Raw genomic sequence first — 11,888 nt, 5'->3', positions numbered from 1 at the left:
TTATTAAGAGATTGACTGAAGTGTGAAATTCGTCACTAATATAACCGTGAGTTGGTTCTGGAATATTGAAGGAAAGCAATACAAATTTCTAGAGCCTTCCCCACAACTCATGATCCATGATATTTTCCATAAAGGCACTAGATGTTGTTGCCATGAAGAAATTAGAATAGTGTAGAATATAGATATTTGTCCAATGAAAACTCTAGAAGGGGACACATGTCATCATCCTATGAACTCCCTTGGTCTATAAATAGAGGCCCCCTTCCTTGCCATGCTATTCAACCATGAGCATGGTAGATGAGTGGAGTACGGTAGAAGTAAAGGGCTAGCTAAAGAGAGGGTGTTGTGCACTCTTGTGTAATATTATTGTGTTGTAATAAAGTTTTATTTCTTACAAGTGTTAGTCTTCTGGTTGGGTCATATAGTTTTAAAGTTTTACCGGTTACCTCCTGGATTTTAGTGTTCATGAACCCAGGATTTTACCATCCTTTCAGGATAGATTTAACCGGTTACCTCCTGAATTTTAACGTTTTTGAACCCAAGATTTTACCATCCCTTCAGGACAGATTTTACTGGTTACGTCCGAGATTTTACCGTTCCCGAACCCAAGATTTTACCATCTCTTCTGGACAGATTTTACGAGTTACCTGCTGTAAGACAGGTAAGCACCTAAACTATAAAACAATTAACCTTCGTTAGACCTTACAAATTCATAGCGAGCCCATGCCAAATTCCACCAAGTACACAAATGAAACCCAACCATACATGTCTAAATCACCCACACTAACACGCGGTTTTATCATCCTCCAACATGGGATTTTACCATCACAATTACATGTCCATTCATGCATCAGGAGTTGTCATTTTGATATCTACTAGTATTTCCGCGGCTGATTTATTTAGCTCATGAAAGAGTAAGTACCATAGAATCTTACTCCTTCGCACATTACTAGTTGTCTGCATTTTTTAGAGAAACAAGGAAAATTATGTTAGATAGTTTGCCAAATCAACTAATGAGCTGTAAATTGGCATACAAATTACCTCTTCCAAGTAACAAGACCGTTTGGTGCCGCCATCCGCATTATACTGCTTCAAGAAGATCATGACAAAGAACCCGCAGCCATTACTTCCATGTTGTTGAGCAGAAATGGGTACAAATGGAAAACTCATGTATTAAATGGTGTCATTTTATTGTTTGTAAACGTGTTTAGCGCATCATAAAGCCCCGTCCTGATCTTAGAGTTGATTTGTTGATGACAATTCGTCTTGTCTCTTTTCGTACTAACTCTGGAGTCCAATATATCAATTTGTTCTGAACTGTAGTTGACAATGTATAAAGTCCAATGATACTTATAGCAGACGGGCAAAAAAATATGTAGAGAAAAAAACATGATATTGTGTAAGAATACTAAACAAGGGCTTTCAAATACATCTCGCTTTCAAAATTTGCTCGCTTGTGTACTTACTTGTCTGCAGTTCAAAAAATCATCGACCTTGTAACGTGTTTTGATTTCTCCAACAACCGCATCGATGTATCCATCTTGTTTCTTTTGCAACAACAATTCCTATGATGAGAAGATAAAAGCAACATTATAAGTGCACAGAGAAAAAAATCAATGAGAAGGTAAAATCAACATTGCATAGAAAATTTTCACTTACAGAAACTTTAGGATGCAGTAAAACCCTGTAACCTGAACACTCTGGTGCAAAAGAATCATCATCCTTCATGAGACACTTAATGTAGAATGATATCACCGTGTCTTCACAATATGTATGGCTATTAAAGGTTTTGACAATATCTGCTCAAAATAGCTTCCAGACATCACAAATATTAACCTTCGCTTCATCCACAAGACTCATGAAAATATGACTGGTGTTGGAAATCAAAATAAATGATTATCAGTGCAAGTTTCAAGAACTACTCAACTAAAAGCAACAGCTACAGGCAAAGAATGTACCTCTGGTACTTTTCGTTGTCACCAATATTTTTCAACACTTGAAGTGCTTCATCCACTTGCGGGTAAAATTTGGAGTGTTTTGTTGCTTTGTTTTGGGGTGCTACATGACCACACATCACATGGCCATATATATGATGGGTAGATATGCAGATTCAGTTTCGAGTATTTTGAATATGGATCTATTGGTGTAATTTTTACAAAGAACATGCATTACGCATATAACTTTAAATAATTGTTAGCCAAAACTTGGGGAATATATATTGGACATTTTTTCAAATCAAAATATATGCCTTGCATTGCCAGAAAGCGAGGGATTGCATGCTTTTTAGCTAAAATTTATTGGTTCATTCATGTGGTGCTGATCCGATCTTCAGCATTGATTCACACGCATGGTAGAAATCATAAATGCAGCCCTAATATAAGTCCACTTAAATTAACCCGCCATCTGCTAGAATTCAATTGACTGAAAATGTAAAGGTTTCTAGTATCTGCCCTTCTAGCGCCTCAATTGCCTTTGATGAGGTGCCCATGTCCACTGCACCAAATCAATCTGTAGTTTCCTCGCAGCTGCGGCTTTGTTAATTTGGGCTTTGTACAGGAGTTTTGGCCTCGTCGACAGCTCGGCCAGATGAGGTGACGGCAGCGGCGGCCTGGTTTTTAGATGTGGTCGGAGAGGAACAAAACCATGTATGTGTTGGATTAGCATCGGCTTAAAGGGCCTATCGTTTTCTGTTTTGCGCGTAATGCAGTTTTCTTTGTATCTATCTTAATTGTGGCTTGCTCGCTTCTTCATTTTCCATAAGTTTCTTATTTTTTACATTAGGTTGTTTCTGGGCCCGGGTTTGAATCTTGCATCCATCTCAAATCAAAGCAGGGAACTAGTTCGGGTTTCAGTCTTACATTCTTTTTAAATTGACAAAATAGGTGTTTTGACCCGAACTAGTTCGGGTTTCAGTCTTACATTCTTTTTAAATTGACAAAATAGGTGTTTTGACCCCCGAACTTTCCTCCAATAAGGGTTAAATTCGTCCCTTACTTTCAGATCGACCAATTTATTCCTTCAACTTTCATTTTCAAATCAAATTCATCCCTATGCTAATGTGGCGTTTCGTACTATGATGAGACTAATCTGAAAAAAAGAGTTTTTTTTGCCCTGGTCTCCTTCCCCTCCCCACTTTCCATCAGGACATTTGCATCTTGGTCGCATGTCACCGAGCAAAGCAACACAAGCAAGTAATAGCGCCAAGCCTAGCCATCATCTCTCCAATCAAAAAATCGAAGCAGCCAGCTAGCAACTAGTATGTCGTGTGTTTCTACATCCTGAAGTTGTCGGTGTGTGAATAGTGAACTGGGATTGAGCTGCTAGTTCGAGAGTTAAGAGTGCACTACAGCACGAGAGTGGTGGTGGAAATGCTGCTGGTTTGCATGTGCAAGAGTAACTCCAAGTCTCCAACAATAACCCTCCAATCAAAACCCCCACAGGTCAAGTGGGGAATTCTCTTTTTTTTTTTTATAAAAAATCTCCTCTAGCTGGATGGAGGCCTCCCTAAAATAGGGAGCCGGTAGGGATTATTTAACTTAGAGGATCTACTGGAGTTGCTCTAAGTCAGATATAATGATTTACATACAATGGTGGTGGTTCGAAAACGAATAGTGTGGTCGTCTCGATTGGTTGAGTTCCTTAATTAATTATAGCTCAATATCAGTGATCAATAATGGTGGTTATGAGACAATTGAAAAATGATCTACTCAAATGAGTAAACATCATCTCATTAGTATTGTCTCTGTGGTTAGTTGATAGAAGATTGTTCCCTTTGCACTACCGGTGAATATTGAGGTGGTGGAAAAAATAGTTAAAGGTAAAAAAGACTTGTTTGATTAGTTTCAGGTTAATATGGAGTATCGTATCAGCATACGGATTAATTTGATAAGAAAAAAGTTGAAGGATTAGATTGGTCTATTCGAAAATTAAAATTAAAGGATGAAGCTAATTTCGTAATAAAGTTGGACAAAATCGACTCAAGAAACAAATCTTTCAACGCACTGGGCCAAGCTGGGCCTCCGCAAGCTGGGCCTTGATGGGCTGTCCGTACTGGAGACGGGGAGGAGCCGAGGAGGCGACCGCCCTTCTTCTTCCCCTTCCCCTCTCCTCCCCAAATCGACTAGGGATTGGAGTTCTGTTTCCCGTTCCCCTCTCAAACCCTGACCCCGTCGCCGGCTGCAATGAGTGATTGCGCGGCCTCCGGCGTCCGCCGCGTGGTTCGGCCGCGGTGTCGGGACATGCCCTACATGGAGGAGCAGAACGACGAATTGGCGCGCCTCCTCTCCAAGATCGACTCCATCTACGCGGAGGCGTGCGACCGGCTCGCCGTGCGGGCGAGGCCCGTCACGCTCGCGCGCTTCCTCGATGCCGGCTTCTGCATCGGCCTCCTCGACCCCGTCTCCAACATCATGGCCAACACCGCCTGCACCTCCGACCTCCGGCCTGACCTCAGGGAGAAGGTCCTGGTCGGCGCCGCTGTCGAGCAGAATCTGGATGACATGTGCCGGCGGTCGCTCGAGGGCCTCGTCGCCTTCCTTGTCTACTTCTTCCCCTACCTCGCCGAATGGGAGGCCGTGCGCTACCTGCTACTTGCCGACGCCGACCTCCTCGCTGCCGCCCATCTCATCGTGGCGGACCGCGGCATGACGGCGCGGTTCTCTCTCACCTCCCCCGCGTCGGCGCCAGCGTTCGAGGCGGCCCTCACGCTCGCTGCGCAGATCGCAAAGCACCCTCAGCCGGAGCGTCTGGTCCATGCCTGGATGTCGCTGTCCTCCCGTCTGCACCAAGTCATTACTCTGCTCCGTGAGGTGCAGCACCACTCGCCGCGCGAGAACATCGAGCTCCTGAGAACCTTGCTCGATGATCCTGTGGTTCCTTACCTGGCCATACCTTGGGATCTTGCTGCTTCCCGGCCCCTAAGCATCAGAAGCATCGCTAATATTCCCTATCAGCACACGCGTTCCTTGCGAATGGTGCTTCTTGACACAATCCACGGCTTCTACCTGAAGGCACTGGCCAAGCTGCCGAGTGGCGAGCTACAATCTCGCCTCCACCGCAGCCTGCTCAGGGCTGGCTACTGCTACGGCCCCATGGACCCTGTCTCAAACATCATCCTCAACACCATATGGTATGAGGCCAACTTCCCGGCGGAAATCACCCCGGTGCTCGACGTGATCGGCCCAGAAAGCCTTACCCGCCTTGTAAGCCGTTCCTTTTACGGGATCGTTTCCTTCCTTCAGACACGCTACCATAATCTATCTGAGCACCAGGCCGTGCGATGCCTGGTCAGCACCTGCGGTCAGCTGTCTGCTGCAGATCCCAATTATTCTCCAGGAGATGTGAGCCCAGACATTCGGTCCATCCTCCATTGCCCCTTCACAAAAGTGGAGCAGCAAATCCCATCTGCTGGCATCCAAGAGGCTTATGAGGCTGCAGCCACTGCGGCATGGCACCCCAACCCTGAGCAGCAGGCAATGTTCCTCACTTCATGGGGAGGGGGTGGTCCTGCTGAGGGCAAGATCAGCTTGGAAGAGGTGCAGTATTTATACAGTTTACTGTCTCCAAAACAGCCGCCAATTCCTGAACGAATTTGCAGTTCGTCATATCACGTAAGAGCTGGAAAGATGCGCTCCCAGGCTCAGCAGAGAAGGATATCAAGAAAGGTGAAAGCTGCGCTGAACAGATACCTGCTGCGTGATGGGGTTGGTTTAGTAACTCTGCTCTCCATTATATTATTTTATAACAAACTCTGCTATTCATCAGAGCCATTCATTTCAGTTGTATTATTGCTCTTACATACAATAACTTTTTCTGATTTTTCCTATTCTGTTTTGTAGGAACCTGTATTTGATCGTCATATCATCTGCTGTGTGAATGAGGATGTATGTGGCCCAGAGTATTGCGAGGGCATAGAGGATTCCCTGTCTTTTGCTCCCTACAAATACAAGTACTCTCATGTCAACTTCTTGGCGACTCGGAGGTTCGGTGACTTCCGTCCAATACTTTTCTTTGCTGAATTTGATAATGAAGATGATGATGGTGCACCCGTACTTTGCTGCCTAGTGGATGAGCCAACACCATTTACCGGTACGAACGGTTGAACCCTCTCATCTTTGCTCTCTACTGTCAGATGATCTTTTAGGTAGCTACCAACATCAATGCTGCCTTTGAGCAAGCATATTTATCTGTGTTCAAGTAGATGTCTGTAGGATGCATGCAGTCAAAACTTTAGAAACTTTACTAACGGTATACACAAAAGTGAAGATTTTTTATGAAAATTGTATTGGTAGATTTTTCATGGAAAATACTTTCGGATGATTTTATTATCAATAACAAATGTTTGGAACGTAGTGGTCAAATGCATGTATTGAATACTGACAATGTCAAAAATGATAATCAAATATCCTCCAACCTTAGCAAATTAAAAGAGAAGAAACTAACAAGTGGAGGATTGAGCGAACACACACTACTCGAATTATGTTGTATGTGGCTGTGGTTTGAAAGATAGCTAAGGGTATCAGATATAACAGTAGAGTAGAAGCTAATCTTATAATAGGCATACTAGCAGAAACTGGAAGACACCAATAAATAAACAAAACCACTTTACAGCTTTTTGTCTAAATCAACCTTGCAAATAATGGAAATTGGAGATAATTAGCAGAATGCAACACTACAGTGGCTACACCACCAATTGTTTCAGTTGGGTATTTGCAAATTCTGTTGGGGGCTAAGGAGGAACTCAATTACTGGCCTACTGCCTACTGTGAATTGAGTGATAGATCATCCCATCTTACTTCCTGGGCTTATAAGGAAGTAATATTTGATAGTTTGCAAGGTCTTAAGTTGCTGAACTGCATATATAATCTCCTATAACATCATTGCAACTTGAAGGGAGAATTGTTTTCAATAATAAAAAAGGGGAGCATTGGATAAGGGATGAGAGTAAGCAGTTAAGACACTGGTGGCCTGGTGGGATACTTCTCTTTCCATGTAGCATCTGGCCTTGTCTTTCCATAACAAATCTCATTCATTATTAATGCATTTACCATATCCTACCCTCCAAATGTTACCATTTTGCAACAAATTAACATGTATGTTATTCCATCCATCTACTCCACTTGCAAAACATTTGCATGATGGAAGTACTTACCTAGTTCCTGAGCACACAATTTGGAAACTGCAGAAGTTTCCTGGCTTTTCTGGCCAGCCTGCAATACTGCGGACATATAGATTGCAGAATCCCAAACCTCTCACGTAATTCAATCCTGTTATTGTATCCCATGACAGACACTGCATATGGTTATTTTCAGTATCCAGCTAGGATGGGCACCCCATAGTTACTAATGCTATTACCAGGTCAGTAACGTCAGGGCAGGACATGGCGTATGTCGGAATTGCTTAAGCAATTGTTCTATGATTAGGTTCTCCTTCCCAATGTTCAATATTAGTTTTTCTTTCCATCCTTGAATACACTGCAATAGTTCCTCCTCTAAAGTAAGCAACTTCAGCAGAAGGCTGGCAAGTCAACATGCCTCATTCCATTTTGAACATCCATCCTAAACCGTCGTATAAGGAAGGAGGGAGCAAGCTGGTCCATAAACTCATCTCTTTGCATTTCTTGTTTTTAAGTAAATGTTATAGAATATTCTTCTAACCATATGCCCTGAAAACTCATGCAATTCTTTAAAAATATCGTACCGCCTGTGCATTTAGCCACTTGTGCCTTGAACAAAAGCAGCGAATCATTGCAAAAGAAGGCTATTCCCATTGTTTCTGTTCGACATGAAACGAAAGTAGTCATATGGATTTTTCAGCTGCACATATCTATTGTGAGCGCAAGAGCTCTTTGGATTGGAAGTGATAGATATCAGGGAGTGTGTGACCCGCACCTAAATCATGCAAATAAAAAAAATGTGGGTGGGTTCAAGCGATGTCCAGTGCAAACTAATGCTCCACTGAAATCAAAATTATTTTTATTGATTTCCGTCCTGTTGCGTAGCAAAGAAATTTTAAGGGGATTGCATTGCTATGCATAATATGTATTTTGGTGATATGATTTCTGACCATTTATTTTATGTACAACACAGAGCATGTCCGGTGCCTTTACTGTGAGGCCAGAGGAGCAAGGGTTGTGCACCCGACTTCGGACAAATTCCATGGGGGAGGCAGTGAATTTGAGAAGATGATCCGTGGAGAGCATTCTCTTGACAACGACTTTCTTATATGCAAGAACGAGTATGCCGTCCAGCACATGTGCTCAGTAGAAGAGGATTTCATGTATGTTGTTGATGTCAACTAGGTCGATTGGGTCATTAAATTAAGGATTTGCAGTAAATAGTAGTTCAGCTGCTGGTTGTGATGAATGATGGCAGTTAGGGTGGAAAACGCTAGGCATATCGTTTTTGACAATTAGCATTAGATGTATCAGAATATATGCGATCTTCCGTGTTACTCCCTTCATTCTACACCCTCCATTCTCTTTTGATAGTCCTATTTCATCTTGGCACAATGAACAAGGAAAAATAATCCTACTTATCATCTATTTAAACATGTTATTAACTATTCCTCTTAAACAAGCGATTCATTAAGATTCGTATTTCTGATGCACAAGTAGCCAATCATGTGTGAAAGCACGAAGGGTTACACATCAAGCTCGAGACAGTCATTAAGAGGAAGGATAGTTGGATTGAAATAAGAATTTTTCAGATTTGAAAATGGAGTACTTTCAAGTCGAAAAGTAATTCCTTAATGTAACATTTCTGTGGCTCTCCAATTCTCCGAGCATATGATTGTACCAGCTGCTGCTTATGCGTCAGCCCCGATCATTTCACAAAGGTTTCAACCCTGTTGTCAACATTGCTAGGAGACAGAAGTCTCGACCTTTCTCAAATTCTAGAAATGTCACGAAACGAAAAGGAGACCAGATAGCAAAGCGACTACAAAAAATAGATATACTAAACATTCAATTCAACGGCAGAGGAACATATAAAAAATTACAAAATAGTTCAGACAAACTTTCAATTGCAACTTAGTCAAACAGAGTGTCACACTAAGGCAGCTTTAAAGATGGAGCATCGCTGCCCCGTCGGAGTTGCTGGTACGAGCAGTGCTCACAAAATTACAAAATAGTTCAGACAAACTTCCAAGTGCAATTTAGTCAAACCTTGTGTCACACTAAGGCAGCTTTAAAGCTGGAGCATTGCTCCCCTTCGGAGTTGCTCGTACGAGCAATACTCGCGCCCAGAGCTGATCATAGCCACAGCAGTTTGTAATTTGGATCCTGATCTACAGTTGTACTACATGGGCTTTATTGGGGGTTTTCCGGCTTCCAAAGACATACAAAAAATAAACTACAGATTACAAGCAGAGTTCTCATTCAGCATTTCCGAAGGTATTGCACATCATCGGGTTCTTCTGTTTTTGAGCTGCATGATCATGCACCAGTTTCACTACCGGAAACAGAAAGTTCGCCGAGTGCCTGGGGCACTCGGCGAAGGCCCAAAAATACTCGACGAAACGTTTGCCGAGTGTAACACTCGGCAAACGGCACACGGCAAACTTTGAGTCGGCAAAGTTAACTTTGCCGACTGTTTTATGTCGGGCACTTGGCGAAGCTTTCGCCGAGTGACAAAAAACACTCGGCAAACATATTTTTCAAAAATGATAATAATAATAAAAAACGCCGGCCGCCACCACCACCGGCACCACTGCCGGCCACCACCACCGGCCTCCACCACGCCGCCTCACCACAGCCGCCGCCCACCGGCCTCCACCACCGCCACAACTGCCGCCCACCACCACGCCGCCTCGCCATGGCCGCCGCCCACCACGCCGCCTCGCCACAGCCGCCGCCCACCGGCCTCCACCACCGCCATAACTGCCACCCGCCACCACGCCGCCTCGCCACGGCCGCCGCCCACCACGCCGCCTCGCCATGGCCGCCGCCCACCACGCCGCCACATCCGCCGGGGAGAAGGGGAGGGGCGGGCCGCGCGTCGCCGGGGAGAAGGGGAGGGGATGCCCGGCTACCCACCGCCACCCGCCAAGGAGAAGGGGAGGGGGCCACCCGCCGCCACGCCACCTGCCGCCGAGTTGAAGGGGAGGGGGCGACCGGCCGCGAGGGGAGGGGATCCGGCCAGGAGGGGAGGAGGAGCCGCTGCCGGATCTGGAGGGGAGAGGTGCCGGGGGAGAGGCGCCGGAGAGAAGGGGAGGGAGTGGCCGCCGGGGGAGGGAGGGCCGCCGGGGGAGGGAGGGCCGCTGGGGGAGGAGGGGGGCGGCGTGAGGGGAGGCCAGGGGGAGGAGGGGGGCGGCGTGAGGGGGAGGCGCGGGTGGGGGGGCGGGGGCGGCGGGTGGGGGGGCGGGGGCGGCGTGAGGGAGGCGTGGGGGGGAGGGGGGTGGTTGTGGGCCGGGCCCCGAGGGTGTCTTGAGGGGGGTGGTGAGAGGAGGCGGTCACCGAGTGTCCTAGGTGGACACTCGGTGAAGGATTTCTTTGCCGAGTGTCTACCCTAGGACACTCGGCAAAGTTTTTTTAAAAAAATTAAAAAATATCCAACAGTTTCAAAAAAATACCAAATTTTCACACGAAACAAGATATGTTCTCTACTGACTATAAAAAAGTTTTGTAGTCAAACCGAACTCGACCGTCACTTCGACTCTAAATTTTATCGAATCCTTCTCAAAGTTACTATTCTTCTTCTGAGATGCTTCGGTTTGTAATCATCGTACATGATGAAATGTGCAAAACCTTCTCAATTTTTTTCCACAGCCTCCACGTATTATATCATCACATCATTACAAATCTCATGATTTTCAAACTTTGCTTGTTTTTTTTACAATTTAAAAATACTACTGCCACACGTTCATGGTCGTGTTTCCTGAATAAGATGTTCGAAATTTCTTTTTTATTTCATGGGTCAGGTCTCAAATTGGGCCAAATAACATTAATATCATTTTTCTACTCATTTTGTTCCATAATTTGAATCACTTGCAATTCAAATTTGACTTATACCAAAAATTTCCTTGAAATGCAATTAATTAAATAAATATAGCAAATAAATCCAAAAATATACCAAATTTTAACATGGAGTACCACATGTTGTATGTGGGGAGTAGAAAAAATTTCAAGGTGAAAAGAGGAAAAAAATTATTTTTTTGCCGAGTGTCAAAAAGAACACTTAGCAAACCCCCCTCTTTCAAAGATGGGGGTTTGCCGAGTGTATTTTTTATGACACTCGGCAAAGCCCCGATTTGCCGAGTGTTTTTTCTTTATCGAGTGTTTTTTCTTTACCGAGTGTTTTTAGCTTGGCACTCTTTGCCGAGTGTTCGAAAAAAAACACTCCGCAAAGAAAAAACACTCGGAGGTATTCTCGAGTACTACAAGCTTCAACTCGTGCATTTGAACCCCAATGGTGTATTGCATATGTCGATTTTCGTACACCTCTGTGAAGTGTATTTGGGAGTTCCTCCGAGCCTCGAGTTTTTTAGGAAGTTGTTCCGTTGTAAGCCTCAGCCGAGTGCCCAAAGGACGGAAGTCTTTGGAGGCTCCGGGTTCCAACTCAGAAACTCGGGCGCATACATTGAGTACAACCTGACTGATTCCCATGGTGAGTGGAAGAAGAGGTGGTTCTACATTGGGAACCATGAACCTCGCTTGCCTGTGGTGACTGGTCATGCGCCCAAACACGCGGAAAACTGGGTGAGCGAACCCGAAGACACTCTCGAGCTGGATCACCTGATGCAGCAGATCACCGAGTTGAAGGCACTCGGTCTGACCGGAATCAATGTGGCGGCCAGCTTCCTAAAGAGAAGGGTCCAGCCACTTTAACAACGTGCTCACTCGGGAAGTGAGTATGTGGGTCTTAAGGATCCATCGCGTATGTCCGATGAGG

At 44.8% G+C, this 11,888-nt stretch overlaps 1 protein-coding gene across 1 annotated transcript; it reads left to right on the top strand.

The window, feature by feature from the left end:
• The first annotated feature begins 4,134 nt into the window (after window positions 1-4,134).
• Window positions 4,135-8,564, top strand: LOC117834078 (uncharacterized). The gene is made up of 3 exons (XM_034713697.2): window positions 4,135-5,702; window positions 5,838-6,087; window positions 8,088-8,564. The coding sequence occupies exons 1-3, from the start codon at window positions 4,182-4,184 to the stop codon at window positions 8,297-8,299; spliced, it is 1,983 nt and encodes a 660-aa protein (XP_034569588.2). The 5' UTR covers window positions 4,135-4,181; the 3' UTR covers window positions 8,300-8,564.
• The last annotated feature ends 3,324 nt before the right edge of the window (window positions 8,565-11,888 follow it).

The sequence above is a fragment of the Setaria viridis genome, chromosome 8 (assembly GCF_005286985.2).
Source record: "Setaria viridis chromosome 8, Setaria_viridis_v4.0, whole genome shotgun sequence".
Classification (NCBI taxonomy): Eukaryota; Viridiplantae; Streptophyta; class Magnoliopsida; order Poales; family Poaceae; genus Setaria; species Setaria viridis.
The sequence above is the reverse complement of the archived record's forward strand: the minus strand, read 5'-3'. Positions and strand labels throughout refer to the sequence as shown.

Bases quoted from the DNA above. Each gene is read 5' to 3' on its own strand.
- LOC117834078 (XM_034713697.2), top strand. From the start codon at position 4,182: ATGAGTGATTGCGCGGCCTCCGGCGTCCGCCGCGTGGTTCGGCCGCGG. The intron at 5,703-5,837 runs GTTGGTTTAGTA...TCTGTTTTGTAG, and splicing joins GATACCTGCTGCGTGATGGG to GAACCTGTATTTGATCGTCA. The intron at 6,088-8,087 runs GTACGAACGGTT...TGTACAACACAG, and splicing joins TGAGCCAACACCATTTACCG to AGCATGTCCGGTGCCTTTAC.